The 18,440-nt window shown below is 42.8% G+C and overlaps 1 protein-coding gene and 1 pseudogene across 1 annotated transcript in view; both read right to left on the reverse strand.

Moving 5' to 3' along the window:
• SLC25A33 (solute carrier family 25 member 33) overlaps window positions 1–18,440 on the reverse strand; it is a 29,901-nt gene that overhangs the window by 2,363 nt on the left and 9,098 nt on the right. Inside the window, exons 2-5 of the mRNA XM_039842292.1 lie at window positions 11,925–12,104; window positions 4,415–4,492; window positions 3,707–3,807; window positions 1,802–1,868 (exon numbers count right to left, since the gene is read on the reverse strand). Of these exons, the coding sequence (XP_039698226.1) occupies window positions 1,802–1,868; window positions 3,707–3,807; window positions 4,415–4,492; window positions 11,925–12,104 (426 nt within the window). The remainder of the gene's footprint in view (window positions 1–1,801; window positions 1,869–3,706; window positions 3,808–4,414; window positions 4,493–11,924; window positions 12,105–18,440) is intronic.
• LOC120585977 (uncharacterized) lies at window positions 3,459–3,578 on the reverse strand (annotated as a pseudogene).

Raw genomic sequence — 18,440 nt, forward strand, 5'->3', positions numbered from 1 at the left:
CGCCCCCCTTCCGACAGGGGGTGCAGACACAGGTGTTCTTTCTCAACCCTCGTCTCCAAACGAGATATTTCGACTCCACGTTTATTTCTAAACTTACGAAATCACAGACATCGAACAGACTATCGAATAACCAATCAAAGGCCGTAGGCTGGCTGCTCCCACCCCGCAACAGAAAGTCCTCCGAAACCACCTGCATGCCAACAGAGTCCCAGGACGGGCTTGTGCGCACGCCGGGCAGACACCGAGGCCCTCCTGCTCCAGTCCCCGCGGTCTCTCCCTTCTTCGCTGTGTCTCCCCGAGGCCGTTCTCTACACCCTAGCTGGGTGACCTTTCTAACACATCCGACCACGCCATCCCCTGCTTAAAATCCTCCAAAGCAGGGTTTCCCAGGCCCGGTGCTACTGACATCCGGGCCAGGTAACCCTGGTGTGCTGTCCCATGTGGCACTATGTCCAGTAGCGACCCTGGCCTCTACCCACGAGATGCAAGTAGCACCCCACCTAAGTTTTGATAACTAAAAATGTCTCCAGACATTGACAAATGTCCCTTTAGGGGCCAAGTGCCCCCAGCAGCCAGCCACTGCTCTAATGGCTCTCCTCTGCCTCAAAGAGAAAGCCCAGGTCCCGACTCCAAATTCCTTCCCAGGGCTTTTGAGGACATGGCCTCCGCTCACTCTCCAGCCGTCTTTCTGTAACTCCCTCCCTCTCCAGCACTCACGCGTTCACTACACTCTCGCCACACTTCCCGGCCCTCGGCTGCCCAGGATTAACGACACCTTCTTGCCTCCAGATGCTCTCTCTGGGCACAGGGTCCTCTCTACAGCACTCTTCGCTGCGGCTAGTTTTCAGACAGTAGGGTGGACGTCGCTGCCACAGGGGGCCCCCCAGTTCCCTCTCTCCGTCCATCCTGCCTAGACTGCGTTAGGGACCCTCCAGGGTCCTGTAATACTTCAGGCCCCTCATCCCACCAGCCTACAACTCTTTCTATTTTCTGTAAAGCTCTTTCTGGAGTTGAGTTTCTTATTCCCTGTTCCCCCACTGACTAGTGCACAGGAAGCATGCCAGGAATACTCACTGTTGAAGGATATGTTAAGAGAGTCCACCCAAACAAAGTTTAAAGTGTCCTGAGCATGGACCGCTACTAGGTAGATTTGAAAGAATGTACAGAATGGCTCTTAGCTGACTCGTGCATTTACTTACTACTGAACAGAAGAGGTGTATGTTACCAAATCATACATTTTAAAAACATTAATAACTGTATTTCAATAACTGGTTTCCATTGCTTCTAAAAATATCATTCTAAAAAAGGCCTACAGGCTTCACCAGGCTAACCAAGGAATCACGCATCATAGGGAAGAGTTTCGGGGCAGAAATCTAGTGTATCTGGAGAGTAAAGGGACCCTTCTGACACCTGAAGGTGTTTGCTGTTCTGCCCTTACTGGCATCTTCCCACTTGGAAGAGAAGCCAGCTGGAGAAGAGCCCTCAGCGCTCCAACCGGGGTGGGTCGGGCAAGGGCAGAGGTCCACTCGCCGAGAGGAAGTCAGGACGCCATTCAGGGGTTGCAAGCGGGTGAACTTCCGATCTCCCTTTGTGTGTTATTTCTGGTGGTGTCTGTCTCCCCACGATGCCTGACAGCACAAATCTCAAAACAAAGACGTTTCTACACAGGCTCACGTTCAGAAAAAAACAAGGATGGGGATGGCTAAGGACTTGGTACACCTCACACTTCGCAGGTGGAACTGCGGGAAGGAAAAAACCCCCAAGAACTCTTATATTAAAGAAAGAACAATTAATAACTTACTTCCGTTCTAGCTGCATCCGGGTTTTAACCATCCATATAGGATTCATTAAGGAATTTGTGACAAAAGCTGGAGGAAAAAGAACAGAAAATGTCATCACTGAACACCGTTGATGCTGATTAAAATTGTCTATTCCGTCTGATAAACTTTGAAATTAGGCTGTCAATAGTTTAACAATAAAAATGGGTGGTGGGAAGCAGTTACATTTCTATTGCGGGCGGAAACTGTAGTCCTGGAAAATGTACTATGTCCGACCCAAAAGAAATCTTTCAAGTTTCTGGAGCCCTGGCTGGCGTTTCCAGCCTCCAGGTGGTGCTGTTGACACTTCTGTTAAGTGGTCCCTACGGTAAAAATCAAACTTCCAAAAACTCACTTGATAAGCTTCAGGTCCAGAAATAATTTGTTTTAAAAAGTTGCTGATCTAATCCAAACTGTTACCTTATATCAAACTGAAAACAGAAAAAAACTAAATCTCCATTTACTTGAATCCAAACTTAGACATGTTAATACCTGACTAATCACTTTAGGAAACTGAAGTTTTATGACTGATCTGCTTATAGAAACCATTATTTTAGTAAGTCTCTCCGATTTTAATATTGTTAATCGTTCCAGACCAACCACCCTCCTCCTCCCCCTGCCAAAGAAAGGGCGGTATCATGGTATTAGCCTGACACACGGGGACATTTTTCATCCCCTCTACTGTCCCAAGCAGATTAATTAGATACCAGGAACCTAGATAGTGGTTTAAAAAACTCCCTCCAGGTCCGCTTTATTTTCCAAGGGTTCTTCTAACTTAATTTTGCAAAAGTGACAAAACTGATAAAATAGCTTTTAGCTCATGGCTAACTCGCTGCTGGTCTCGTAAGTGAAGACTGACCTGTCTCGCCCCCATGCTTCCTCCTCGGTAGAAGCGCCTCACTGTGTGCAGCAGCTTTGCTTACAATGTTTATCTGGGCTCCCAAAATTATTGTCTACAACTACTCAGAGGGGTTACCGGCACTTTCATTTGGAGTAAGAGAGGCAGATGGAACTGGTGTATACATTTGAAGGCTGGCAGAAGGTGGAACTTTTTCATAAAATGCCAAATTAAGTTCTCTAAAATATCTTTCTATTTAAATGGACATGAACCTTATATATAAAAAGACATAACCTTCTCTCAGCAATCAATCTGCGAGTCCGTGTATTTTGCCAACTTATTTCCTGAGGAAAAAAATCCTGTTATGAATTTTTTATAGTGAGTGGAATGACTCCCTCAAGAGAACGGGAGTGGCCTGATCTGTCACCGGCCCACTAAAAGACCTCCGCTATGAGCCCCAAACTCTCATCGTAGACTCCAAATGGTAAGGACAGAAGTGGCAAGTGTGCACGGCGTGTGCTGGGTCCCATGGAGACTCACGAAAAAAGCAGCTCCAACTTTAGAAAATAACTCCATGAAATAGAGACATGAAAACACATTAAAATTCCTTTAAAAGAAGCATACCACTAACAACTAGCATGTACAGAACATGTATATTTTGAGGGAGAATAAAAAGCTTTAGTGGTCAAAGAAACAGAAACAAAGTTATGAACTGATCTCAAAAACTCACATTTTATCAACATACAGCTTTAGACAAACGATTTTATGTTTGTTTGTTTGTTTGTTTGTTTGTTTATTTTTAACGCCTACATCACGGGGGTCTTCCTAGGTGGTCTCCCATCCAGGTACTAACCAGGCCCGGCCCTGCTTAGCTTCCGAGACCAGACGAGATCGGGCACGTTCAGGGTGGCGTGGCCGTAGACTAGAAAAGTGATTTTAGATGCAACAGAAGCAGAGAGCAATTTTCTAATTCCTGGCAAAAGCTGCCGGGCACAACATAGGCTTTAGGAAAGTGAGTGGCGTGTCTCTGCTCACCGGAGTAACGACATACCTGCAGAGCCCGCCGAGAAGATGTGCACAATGTTGCTGTCGGGCACGAAGATGCCGTTGAACTGCTCTTTGGCTTTGGAGTAACAGGCAAAGTACACAGCCCTGTGGGAACCAAGAGAAGGCTGTAAAGACGGCGGACACACGTGGCTCCCTCCGCGACCTCTGAGAAGTCTAGGGAAATAACTTGGGAAAGAAGTTAATGTGCAATCAAGAGCTTGACCTTATCTGTGCTAAAAGCAAAAGCTGCTGCGGGCGCCTTCAGGAAGCTCTTTCTCGTCCCTCTAGACAGTATTCAGTGATGATGCAAGTGTCAAAATAAGGAGAATGAGACTCTGGGCATAGACATATGAAGGCCATTTAAATTCTTTATTCTGGATAAATGCCAATCCTTTGAGCTCCAACATATACTGTACCTTTAACATTTTTTAATATTTCTAAAACGTACCACACTTGTCCTGCCTTATACCAAATAAGTACGTGTAATCTGGGGGATGCTGAAGCTGCTGCCTTAGAGAACACACCAGGGGTGGGAGCACACGCATTTTAATAAAATAACTAGACGCTCTTTCTCACACACACACTAAAGACACGCCAATAGCTGTCACTATTTCTATTTGTCAGATGTATTTAAGCAAATCCTACACAGAAAAAGCAGCTGGCCACCCAGCAGTCCCGTACGCAGGGAGCCCGCTGAGAGGGTGATGCTTACCTTGATGGCGCAACTCCAACCAAATTTGGACCCAAGCCTCTAAAGAGTGACTTTGGTCCCTCCTTCTCCAAGATTGACCTGAATAATAAGAAAAGAGGGATCTTTAAAATCCTCAGGTAAGGCCCATGCAAAACCAGGTGTCAGCCTTCACATTAGCTCTTTGGATAAAGAAAAAATTATTGACGAGCCCCCAGACCTCGTCTGTTATATTACAATATGGTATCAGAAGGCTGAAGAATGTGGCATAGAACACTCTTTTGAGGCATTTTCTTCCCACTCCAATATGATTCTTCAAGTTGGTTAAATTTATTATTTTCAATGGCTCAATTTTCATGGTACCCAAGATCATCTGTATTTTTAAATTAGAGTCCTCTCCAATTAACCTCCTTTTCGAACTGAGGATTTTTCTTTATTTGGTCATTATTACCTCTGATTTGACAGCATTCCGAGTCGGTCAAGCTCACAAATAATCCTATAGTTTTTAAAAGAGTTACATCATGTTTTACCTTCATTATGACATTGAAGGTTAAGATAAAAAGATACATTTCACTTTATGGAAAAGATATTCCTAAAAAGCTAATAGTAAAGGGAATCCTGCCAATTCTATTTCTACCAACTTCCACTCTTTCCACAGAGAAAAGGTTTCCAAAACCAGGCTGAAATTTTTGGTGCGTAAGAGGTTAAGTTGACGTTTCGGTTCCCGGAATGTTGATAACTGCTGGATAACGCTAAAGTTTCACCCACTTGAAGTTTTCTTTCCTGTTCTTTCCTTCCTCAGATCAGTGTCATTTTCACGGTCTAGGTTGTCTGAATGTACAGACTAAAGAAAATTCTGAATCTTAGCTTCTCCTCTCCAAATTTTTGGATGCTTATAAACAATTTCAATTGCTTGAAAATAAAGAATATTGATACCTTTAAGAGCTTTCCTAAAAAGCAGCAGGCTAGTAATTAGACAAAAAAAAAAGAAATAAAAGGTATCTAGGTTGGAAAGGAAAACCTAAAACTATCCTTATTCACAGATAGTATGTTATATACAGAAATACTAAGGAACCCACTAAAAAATTACTATAATAAACAAGTTCATCGAGGTTGCAGGATACAAGATCAATTTGCAAAAAAAATAATTGTATGTCTACACGGTAGCAATGGACAATCTGAAAATGAAAATAAAAAGCAATTCCATTTACAATAGCATCGAAAGAATAAAATACTCATCTACAGAGACATGAAGTAAATGAGTGGTTTCCAGTGGCTGGAGGAGGCGAAAACGGGGGATGACTGCTAATGGGTACATGTTTCTTTCTGGCTTGTTGAAAATGTTCTAGAATTAAGATATGGTGATAGTCACGTAACTCTGTGACTATAATAAGAACCATGAACTATATACTTTAAACGGATAAATTTTACGGTATGTGAATATCTTAATAAATTGGCCATTAAAAGATAGTAAACTAGATCTCAGTTCCATTTATATAATTAAATTACGTCAAAACATTAGGAAGACAACAGTTTTATTTTCTAATCATAAAATCTTTTCCTTACTGGCAGGTATAAACCCAGGCCCTTTTAAGTGATCTCAAGCTACACTCTTGGTTTGTGTGGTCCAGACTAAACCCCCTGGCCCCTGCTCAGTGTCACATAAAGGCACTCTGTTCAACACATTAGACAACTGGGGAGGCACATTTCACTATAAGAACAGTGTAAGTTTCTCTTCCTTTCATGGCTTCTGGGCAAGGTTAAAGCAACGTATTTAAAATGAGACCTAGCCATAACAACAAAATATTAATTCGACAAAAAAAAGGAAGTACTGATGAACACTATAAGTATGAACCTTATACACTGTATGATTTCATTTACATGAAAAATCCAGAGGAAACAAATCTATAGAGACAGAAAGTAGATTCGCGGTTGGTTGCCTCGGGCTGAGACTTAGGGGTGGGGGATACGGATGGACTACGAATGGGTGAGGGGTTTCTCTTAGTGAGGTGGAAATGTTCTAAAAGCACACTGTAGAAATGCTTGCATGAAACTCTGTGAACATACTAAAAACAGTAAACTGTATGCTTTATATGGGCAAGTTGTATAGAATGTGAATCACATCTTAAAGCTGTTAAAACAATGGCAAGGAGAAAAAAAGGCTCACTGAAGAAGGTCAAGAGCACAGGGGCTGGCAGGAACAGAGTTTAAAACAAAATTTAATTCTTGTGTAAATCCATCACTTCCAAGAGATAACGGACAAAACTGGAATGTGGACTGTTGATCAGTTAAAAAGTAGGATGTCGATATTAAATTTCTTAAATTTGAAATTGTACTGTTGTCTTAAGAAAATATGCTTGTTCTCAGGAGATAAATGCTGAAGAATTAAGTGGCAAAGGGGCATAATGCGTATAATCGATTTTCAAATGTTCAGAAAAAATAGGTATATATATATAGAACAAACACAAAAAAACAAATGTGGCAAATGTTAAAAATTGGTGACTCAAGGTAAAAAGTATCAACAAGTTATTTGTACCATTCCTGTAACTTTTCTGTAAATATGAAATTATTTCCTTAAAAAAAATAAGCTATGGGCCATAGGTTGTAAAAATACCGAGACTAATGATTATAGCTCAAAGAGTCACAGAAACAAAGGTTGGGGGGTAAAGATGATTTCTGGGTTTCTGCAAACCTAACACGCTAAAGGAAGTTTGTGAAGTTTCAGTGAATTTTCGCACTGGCCCAAAATAAGTCATTCAGCCTTTCACAGACACATGAGAATTTAGTGTTTTTCACTCTAAATACTTCTGCTCTCTCTCGACACAGGACTGAGATTTAAAAGAGCCCAGCTCTCTGAACAAAAACTTTTCTAAATAACATCTTCAAGTGCCCTACACCTTACAGTATGTACAAGACTTTCAAGTGGTCAGCACATTAAAAATGTTTCAAGTTTAGGTTCTATCTGTGGTTGTCATTGTGTACACTCTGCACCCAGCCCAGGAGTCATTTAGACACAATGAAGGGATTCTCTGGCTCCAGGAAGCCTGAAGCCTCTCATCTATAATGCAGGAGAGAACGCGTGTCCTCAACTGACCCAGGCCTCCTAACCACTGCAGAAACAGTCTCCACAGCGACACACATTAACAGTGGGCAAAAGGTCAAATTTGTTACATAATTCAAACTCCCAACCTTTCTGGATGTTTACAAAACTTTTCTAGAACAATCAAGTTCCTACTATAAACGGTACACTTCAAACTCAAAATAAAGCATGTTAGGATCCGGGCTCATTTTCCCACAGTCACGTAGACTTTCGTTTAGGGAAGAAATGCAAAAAGAAACAAGGGTCTTATTTGAAGTAGTTCATTTTCCTCACTAGTTTTAGATCGTAATCCAAGACAAAGATCTCTGAACATATCGGTTTATTCTTATAAGGAAAAGACTAGCTCACTAATATATTATTTTTCAGATTAAAAGGTACCTGATAAAAATTACCTCAGTGATGTAAAAAATAGGAGGAGTTTGGGGAAAAAAAAAGATCAAGTCATAAGCAGATACTGGAAATAAATGACATATTATTATCTTTTGGCAAATTTAACAGTGAGAGCTTTGATGTGTTAACATCTTGCCTTTTTTTCTTTTTAACTATACTCAAAATATAAAGATTATTAATGCTGCAGTGAAGAACATTTTTTCTCTAACAGGTTAACCTAACATGACACAAGCAAAAGCTGATTTACATTTTGAAAAATAAACTTCCTGTAATCAAATTCTGTTGCCTGTTGAGTCTTTTAAAGTAGTTCCTTCTGCAGGAGTAAGGCTAATAATAAGCAACTTAACTGTCATCATTGCCTTGCTTGGGTACGGTTCATGGAAGATTCAGAAAGCCATCCAATAACCCAGGTAAGAGAAGAGGGCCTGGCTTCGACCGGAGTGGTGTGACAGTGAAAAGGAGCCGGCTGCCATCAACCACCCTAAAAGACGTGGCCTCTTTGCCGGCACACCGTCTTGACGTGAGTACTCAGTGACAGACCACTTTAGAACCTATTAACAGGAACAGACATACATTTCCCCCGAAGAGCGAGTATGCTTTCTTCAGATGAGAATTATGTAATGTATCCCCCTTTTTGCCTTGGCTGCCCGGAAACTCAGTTATAAATCTTATGTTTAAAAAGTACAGGAAGTGCGCACTATGACAGCAGCTAGTATTTACTATTTACGCGTGTGTGTGTGTGTGTGTGTGTGTGTGTTGGGCTCTTTACACGCAACATCTTACTGATGTGCCAAAACCCATCGATTCTGTTTGTACTGAATGCTTGCTGTGTGACAGGCAACATTCTAGGTGGTTGGGGACCCCTCGGTGATCAAAACGAAGGCCCACCTCTGAGGCACTTCCATTCTGGTCGGGACAGGGAGAGGAAATAAACAATGTAAATAAATAAGCTACGCTGTACGCTGTACGTTAGATGGAGGTAAGTGCCCTGGATGAACATGGGGAGAGAAAGGGGGAGAGGGCGTGGGGGAAGGGCTCAGTTTAAGAGCATGGTGACTGCAAGATCTTCCTGCAAAGGTGACAGCTGGGAGCCAGCCTTGCATGATAACCTCCATCCGGGACCAAGGCCCTAAGGTGGAATGTGCTAATGTTCTCCGCCTTTTAAAGGGACAGCAAGGAGGCCAGTGTGACAGCTGAAGGGGAGCGGGGACGGGAAACATCAGAGAAGTGATGGGAGGGGTGACAGCAGCGTAGAGACTGGCAGGCCGCAGGAACAACTCCGCTCCTACTGGGAGGGAGAGGGTAGCCTCTGGAGGGATCTGAGAAGGGAGCCCGGCCTCACTGCAGACCAGTTAGGAAGTTCACGCAATGATACAGGTGAGGTCTGGGGGCTTCCATCGAAATAGCAGAGGAGAAAGTGGTGAAAAGGGGTCAAATTCTGTGCGTATTTTGAAGGGAGAGCAGCTAGAATTTTCTTCTAGGTTGTGAGAAAGAAGCTATAAGGAAGACTGAGACTTTGGATCTGCACGGTGGGAGGAGAAAGTCGCTTTTAACTGCCACAGAGGAGACCCTGGGGGCAGCTGGTTTGGGGAAGTTCGGTTTTGCACAAGGTGTGCTTTGGGTACCCACGACACATCTAAGATGAGATGTCAAACAGGCAGCTGGACGCACAGTGAGGCTCAGAGCCCTCGGGCCCCCAATGAGAGGCTGTCAGGTTGGAGACTCAGCGGAGGAAACAGCAGCAGAGCTAGCCAGGCAGGAGAAGGTGGTCCCCGAAGTCTGAGACGGATCTGCTCAGTGTCTCAGCGCAGAAGCGGAGCCTCGGCTAGCGCGTTTGGGGTTGTTTACTCTTAGCTGCTTTCAAGTGTTTCTTGGAAATAGGTGAATATACATTAATAATGGCCTTGAGTAAGTCACTTAACATCTAATTTGCGCTTTCTCATCTATAAGGGTAACATCATGCCTAAATGCTAATCTCATAGTTGTTGCGAAAACGTAGTAATACATAAAACTAGCCATTTTTAATTCAAAGTTACTAAATATCAGCTGAGAATTATCTTAATAATGTGTATATATTAAGCTGAGGGAAAAAGCTTCATAAAACAGCTCTTGGGTGAAAAACGCCACTTTTACAAACACTTCTCTAACAAAATATCATAATAAGAATTTTACTTAAAATTCTATTATTTATATTTTGATGTGACTATAGAATAAATGGTTTTAAAAAGTATTCATGTGTAAGTGCTCTCTCATTATTGTGTAGCTATGGCTGCACTAACCAAATACTGCTGTGGACCCACAGTAAAAACTAGCTGTTTCGTGTGCAGTGTGATGTGGGAACTGTCCTTGTATTTTAAAATATGGAGAGGCATTTTTTCTTTGATTTACATTTTGATAAACAATTGTCCTAACTGGGGAAAGAAAAATATTAATAAAAAGACAGATTTATTGAAGCTAAAGAGACAGAGATACTGGAGATGTAGAACACGCAGCCTAAAAACCCTGAATTAGAGAAACATTCCCGTTTATCTCATTTACCGTATGGCTTGGCTCTGCTGACACTCATGACCTCTGCATAATCGTGACCCAGTTACAGTAAATCTATGAACCCACTAGTCATGAGTTATTTGGCAAGCATGTAAAAGGAAGTTCATTTTGGATGTAGTAAGGTTGGCAAATTACCTGTTTCATTGTGTCCAAAGCACTTCTGTTCCTCAGAAGAAAGGTTTTAGTAAAGACACCGTGGCCCAAACATATATAAAGGCAAACCAGGATGGAGGTGTTTTCAGAGCCATGTCTTCTTGAAGACATCTGGCTGCCCCTCTCCTTTCTGAGATCAGAGTGTGCCCCACTCCTCCCCGCTCTGGCCCATCCCTAACCTGCTGCCTTTTGTGTCTCTGCTTTCCTTCCTTCTCAGTGTTCAATGAAAAAAACCTGATTCTCCTGGGGTCTTGGGTACCAGCCTCTTTTCTCTAGCTGGGCTTCTGATTCTCTCATTTGAGACCTTGCCCCCAGCAGCTAGTCTTGGGTCCAGTTTTGCTTAATAAGCTTGCATATACCCTCATCCACGTTTGGCATGGATGCCTAGTGACTTGTAAGCAGGCTTCACGAATAAAACAGACCTAAAAATAAATTAAGCACTTTCCAACTCATTCTATCTTATCTAAAATGTGACTGAACTCTGTCCAAAGTGCTATGTGGTATGTATGGTTTTTTAGACAGCAGTTTCGTTTTATTGCATCTTTTTCTAACGTTTCCCAATTCAACAACTACACTGATAAGGCCTTCTTGAACACATCTTCTTCCAATGAGAAATTTCAGAGATCTGAATATTATATATAGTTAAATTTAACCATTTACTGAATATCTCTTTTAAAGTGCAAGGCCCCAAGCTAAAAATTCAGATATTGTTAAGTGCTCTTCTGAATTTCTGACTTTGTCTTAAGCATAGAGATTGATAAGTCACATTCAACTTATGAATATTTAGCTACTTTGTAAGCAAATGAGACAATTTTAATGCAGTAAAAATAATAAATTAGGCAGTCTAGGTATGAAATAAAAAAATTTAAAACCCATTTTACTATATATTGCAACTTTTCTATAAATGTAAATTATTTCCAAATAAAAAGTAAAAAATTAAAACATTTTATTTCCATATTACTTCCTCTGGAAATATTCATATCCTTTCTCTTGTACAATTTAAAAATTTTTAATTTCATTTACCACCTTAGAGTTTCTTGCTAGCCCTCAAAAGGTTCGGGGCAAAAGCAACACTTTGACACAATTTAAACATGAATTTTTTTTGTTTGCTTTGTTAGGTTTACTTTAACTGTCCCTGGATGATGACCACATGCACACGGGTGCCCTGCTGTCAAGGGAGCAAGGTCGGAGTTCAAAGGTATTGGTACAGAAATCCAATTCTTAAATTTGGGCAAAGACTGTGCAAACAGAACATCCAGTCTGCTGGGCTTAACGAACATTCTGTATTGATCGTGGGGGTGGGGGTGCGTGGTAGCAGGAGTCCAGAACCAGGGCTGAACTTACTTCAGAACCTGCAAAAGTCCAGGTGTCACTGACGTTGGTCTCACCATTCCAGCTCCGCTAATGGTCCCCAGATGAACCTGAGGATAATAGACTGTCCGGAGAGCTAACCTTGAAGACTGCAGCCTCGTCTTAATGACTTCTAGTGGACAAGTGAAAATAGCACCGACTGTGCCCCCACACCTATAAGAAATCACAGCAGGATCAGGAAAGCTATACTATTCTCTACACAAACAGAAGGTGAAGTTTAACTTTTCTTTATTAAAAAAAAAAAAAGGCACCTATGTTCATTTCATAATTAGAACATTCGAGAGAAGTAAAAAAAAATTATAGCAGCTAAAGAGATAACCACTGTTAAAATGTTAGCACATCCTTTTGGGCTTTTCATTACTGGCTTTTTAATCTCATGTTTTGTTTTGTTTTTTTTAAATTATCTAGACATTGTGACTGTCCACATAGACACTTACACCATCATTTGTAATGGTTGTACACTGTTCCTCTGGATTGATGTATAATATTTTAACCAATTTCCTACTGTTCAACGTTTGTCATTCCCAATTTCACTACCATGTTGCAATGAATATTCTAGAAAATGCATCTTTTCATAATCAAACAAAAATAACTATTCAGGTAATACTACTATTTGAAAATCAGTGTTTACTACAACACAGACTTTTATAAAAATCTAATTAATTTGGACTGCATTGAAAAATTAAACTAATGCTTAGTTTTAATGACAAAGTCCTTCTGTTTCCCTCGGTCAGAACTAATCGATTCATCCTCTGCGGTCTCCTTCGTCACAGCCTCCTTAGTCACAAGGTCTCTCTGGCTCAGGGTTCCCCTGACAACCTTTTACAATTTGTGTGTATCGAAATACTACCTGAATTAAACATTTAAGTATTTTTCCTTCAAGACGACTCACTTATCCTAAAATATCTACTTCCATCTTTTCCTAAGCAGAACACCCATGAAACTGCGTGCTTGATGGGCTGGTGATAATGAACAATGTCACATCCCATCTACAGCCATCTCCACACCACCAGCGACGCAGGTTCCACTCTTTGGAAAACACGGAAGATCAGGACCTGTGTCTTATTCATCTTTGTACCCCTGGCATCGGGACTCGCAAGTTCACAAACAGTATTTGCTAAGCAAAGGAACAGTAAATTGAGATTTCAAGGAGAGCTCTCTTAAGGGATCTATATGTTTGCAAACAGCACCTGTAGGCGACTCTCCCAGGGGACTGGGAGCTCCTTGCAGGGAGGAGCTGCGTGTTCCTAGATTCTTGCACTTAGCACTAAGGATGCAGTACCCGGCCAACAATGGAGGTTCAATAAAAGTGATGGACAACAGCATCTCTGGCTGAGGGAAGTTAAGGACAGGGAGGCAGGAAGGACCCGCCCAGCCTGCAGGCCACTGTTAGCTTCCCTCCCCCACCAGACGGAGGTGCCGGAAATCTGGAAGCAAACCCAGCACCCAGCACTGCCCTTGAGTAAGGAATGGAGTAAAATCCTGTGCAGTATTTTAAAATCAAGAGCCCGTAGTGCCACAGAGCAAGTCGAAGCCTGGTGACTAAGAGCCAGAAGCTATCGGCTTAGACGCCAGCACTACTGCCACTGCCTGGACGGCCATCCACAAGCAGTCAATCCTCCGACAGTCCCACGAGGTGGGAACTACCATTTAGCCTCAATTCACCACAAGGAATCTGAATGTTGGAAAAAGAGAATAAAATGCACAGACGTTGGGGGGAAGAGGGGAAGAAAGGAAAGTAGCCATTTGGGGCTATTTGGGTAAACCTGCTTTAAAATCCTGGTGATAAAATACCCTGAATTGAGCTGTTTATCTACAGTGTTTTCTGAACTGTGAGCCAAAGCCCATCGACCACAAAAAAACCTTTGGGATCACAATGGCGTCAGGAATAGGAAGAGTGAGGGGAGGTGCGGCAGGATGGACTCACTGTATGAACTGGCTAGCATTTACCCCTCAAAATTTTGTGGGGGGCATTATCCTTACTTTATAGATGGGGAACCTGGGGCTCAATGAGGTTATACACGTTCTCAAAGTCACGAAGCATCTAAGTGTCTAAACTGAAACCCAAACCCAGACCCTCTGTCTCCTAAGCCTGTGCTCGTCCCACTGTGCTAAGGTACCCTCTTTGGGAGTATTATGGAAAGACGGGTGTTACGGACAGTTTTGTCAGCTAATTTACACTATTTTCATTCACACTCAAAATGGAAAACTGTTGGTTAGGCAACTAGGCCTTTAAAACTCTGATGTGTCCTTTTGTATCCATAAAAAATTGTGAGCCTTAACTGAATGCTGTTCTGTATCACTGGCTCTAAGCATTAGAATCTAGCTAAAGAAAATGGGACGTGATGGGGAGTGTTTAAAAAAAGAGGTAAAAAAATAACTTTCTAACCCACGCCTATTCACACAAAATAATTACTCTTATCTATTACAATAACCATGTGCTTAAAAAGGATAATATTTTAAAACACTGGAAAATTTACATGCTACAGAGTAAGTTAAGAAATATCTGAAATCTCTCTGTTAAATAACATGACTCCATATCACTGAAAAAACAGAGCTTCTGGGTAAATTCTTTCATCAGAAAGTCAGCAAGTTCAAATACAACATAGGTCAGCCACCTTTGCTTTGTCCCCAGGTCAGCTGCACTCCTTACTTTGACCGACTGTCATCCAGATCTATGGTAGTGATGAAAAGCTGACCAGTGGGACAGCGCCTGCCCAAGAGTGCAGACGTCCTCCTGTCAGCGCGGCAGCCTCTTCGGAGATGGCGAGTCACACTCAGCGCCCCAGCCACTTATCTGTTGCACACTGCGCCCATGGGAGGAGGGGTGGCGAACGGGCCCTGCCTGGCCTTGTCGACCACTTACCGGGGGACAAGCTGAGGCTCTCTAGGGCTCACGTGCCTCTTCTGCAAGAGAGGGATGCTGCTGCCTCTCAGTGTCACGGGAAACAATTAAAAAATGGGAAAACACTGCAAACTGTAAACAATGGTATGAAGTTACTTCTCAGTGGGTAAGCTCCTCCTTACCTACTAGTTAAAAACTCCTAGGAGAAAAAACGTCCAAAGGATTTTTTAAATCATTAAGCTGTACTGGATACATATTCACTACAATACTCTTAATCAGAAGAAAACAAATTCTGATATTAGATTAAAATGTCCAAAGAAGAGTCTTCCTGAAATGTAAAACATTCCATAGCAGCATTTAAAAGTATCTTTAAATAGTAATAAAGTATCTTTCAGACCAACTTTTTCTTTCTTCATGAACCGACATGTACAAGATATTCATCAATCTGAGAAGACAACTGAATCAAAATACTGACTTCTCCAGATTTGCTTTCCAAATTTCTCTAAAAATATTTCATCACGTTGGGTCCAGAGCATTTTAGAGTACAAATTATTTTCCTTGCGGAAAAGGGTTCCTGTCGATTCAAAATTCTCCGACACAAAGACCTTCGAAGTTGGCCTGGCTCCTAACCACGGTGGAGCGGCTCAGCTGAAGCCCCGGCCACCGCGATTCTGCAGAATTCATTAGTCACGCTTTCCCGGAGTTTCAGTTCAGAAAGGGTGGGGACAGCAGCCCTGCTGGCCAGCCCTCCCCATCACTGCTCTACTGAAGCCCCCTTTCCTACCTATGATCTCACAGGCAGATTCCATGACTTTCTGGTAACTTTTTAAATTCAGTCCCATCTAAAACTTCAATCGCGAATATGATTTGAAATCTGCCAGGTAGACGTGTGGCTTGAGGACACGTGGTCCGCTCTTCCATTTTTTCTTTCCCGCCTTTTAGGGTTCTATGGAAATGTATTGTCTTGTGGGTCCACCTGGCTACATACTATATAGTGGCTGCAGCAAACGTCATGATTTCAATGTTGATGGTGTGCGGGTGTTGAGCAACCCCAATCCCACCAAGAGCCCCGACACTGGGAACCCTGGATTGCTCCCACCTGCAGTCCACCCCTCGACCTCCTTTCGGCCTATCCCTCTGTAGTCCCCATGCTCCTTGACCCCATCCACAGGGCCCACTAGTATCTTTCCATGCCTGCCACGAGGCGACAAGAGTGGCACTTGGTAGGAAGTCATCCCCATGTCCTTCCCAAGCACAACACACTCGTCCTGCTGGCACATGCCAACGTGGCAGGCTCCCACCTGCAGGAAGCCTCTGGCCACAGCCAGTGACCCATCTTAGTCTCACCAGCTACCTCAATCTGCAGCCCAGCCCACCAGAGGTGGGGACAGGGAGGGAGACAGTGACAGGAAAAGCCTCTCTCAACACTCCACAGGCCACAGTGTTGACAACGACAACCTTCCTGCTCTCACATACCGACTGGGGTGGGAGGGTCAGTGGCAGGCACATGCTGCCACCTCTTCCTACATCTCAGAGTGGGCTCCTCTGGGTCAGCCAACGCTCAGACAACAGGAAAAGTCGCATTAAATACCCAGTTACACGGTGAGACTGCTGGCATCAAGGAACTAATTCTGATTAGATACCGATATTTCAGACCACTGAGCTCCCAAGTAAGGGGCAAATTTTAAGAGGCGTACACAATGATCCACGGGCATATGGTACAGGAAATAAAATCTCATTTTATTTATCATCAATAGACAAAATGTCTATTTTGTGTACATGTTTTCTGGTATAAAATTAACAGAGTAATATAAATGTACATGGGGACATGCACAAACATTTTAATCATGGCTGTGTGATAAAAGTTTGAAGACCACTATTCTAGACTAGTGGTTCTCAATCGGGACAATTTTGCCCCCACCCTGTGATGTCTGGCGATGTCTGGAGACATCTTTGGTTGTTGAAACTGGGAGTGGGGTGTTAGCATTTGTGAGTAGAGGCCAAAGATGCTACTACACACCCTGTAACTCACAGGACAGCCCTGCCCCACCCCAGCAAATAATCATCTGGCCAAGCTCTGTTCTAGGGCAATAAAATGGATAATACATTTGAAAGTAGTATAACCAACATGGAGGGGCTGCTGGCTGTCTCCCCAGCATTTCTTAAGCCTCATGGTTTAAATGGGGTTGAACCCATTTCTAGGTTTAGCCCCAATTCACGTAAGTGAACACCATCCACGGCGCCACATGATTTGGCCCAAGAAGCGTAGTTCCCCAGGAGCAACGACTGGCTTAGAGACGGGTGCCTGTCCCGGCTGCTCCAATCAGAGTTAAGCTCAAGACTTGTGTGCCGGTGGAGAAACGCTGGGAGCTGCTGGGGGCCATTCTGTGTTCGTGGCTCAACCCTGGAATCCAGCGGGAATTTCTAGAAGGTGAAGCAGTCGCCAAGGCTCCACAGTGACGCTGCTGAGCTATTTAGCTAAACTTGGTCTTGAATTCAGGTGTATGTGCCAATAATCAAGCCAGTTGGAACTCAGTTTTTTATTACTTACAACGAAAAGCATCCTATGTGAGCCTAGTCAAAAAAATGTACACCTAAGCGTTTCCAGAAAGCACTAAAGGGTCTATTATCAATAATCTTCCAAAAAGCAGTTAGGACTCGTGTTTCCAGCAGGCTAGGTTTCTATGGGCCATGAGGAAACTCCCTGGGTATTAATTTAATTCACCCCTAAGGTAACATTGCTCTAGTCACCAAGGCTGGAGGCCAGAGCAAGCCCCCTGGGATACTCCAGTCACTAAAATCCTCCAAAGGGTTTGAGCAGAGACGCAGAAAGGCCACGAGCGGCACTGAAATTACGTGTCTCAGCAGTCACAAGAGAGGGTTACTCTCTGCAATCTATTTGTTCGATTTTCTAAACAATCCATCACCTGGATTTCTCTGTGCTTTTTCCCTCTTTCATACTACTTGCTCCGTTTTCTATAAAAAAGTCCTCTCCCGCATTCTCTAGTTTCCCGCCCAGAACCGAAGTCTTGTGTTCATTACATAAAGACGTATTTGACCGTTTATCTTCTTGCCCACACAGGTGTGGCTGGGTGTCTCCTCTGTGGCTGAGGCTCCACTCCTCCAGGTCACAGCAGAACGAAGCCAGCCTGTTACCACTTCGACATCCATGGCACCTTTATGCGATCACAGAACGATTTTAACTATGCACACCAATTTTTACCTTTTAACCCTGAGTTTCGAGCAATAAGCACGATTCTTAAAAACTGGATGTTTTCAAGGAGAACCCGTTTCCTACACACACACTGATACACTTCAGGCACCAAGACCGACATGCTCTTCGTTCCAGTCGCTTCCCGAATGGTAGGAAACTGGTTTCTGGACTCATTGCTTTTACATAACTATATGGATTCTACTGACAAATGCTAACTTCCAGACACCCTGTGATCCCAAACTCTGGAGCTTTTGGTAATTTCCTCTTTCATCTGCAACCTCTATAGTCATTCCTTGAAAAACGCTAGTACTTCTTTATAGAGAATTTTCTGAAATGTTTTATTGGAATACCTGGCCTAAGGCTTAGGAAAGACTGCTTATGTATTCACTCAGTTAAAGCAAAATGCATAGTTTTTGATGCTAATTATCCT

Source organism: Pteropus medius, unplaced genomic scaffold (genome assembly GCF_902729225.1).
Source record: "Pteropus medius unplaced genomic scaffold, Ma_sr-lr_union100, whole genome shotgun sequence".
In the NCBI taxonomy this organism is placed as follows: Eukaryota; Metazoa; Chordata; class Mammalia; order Chiroptera; family Pteropodidae; genus Pteropus; species Pteropus medius.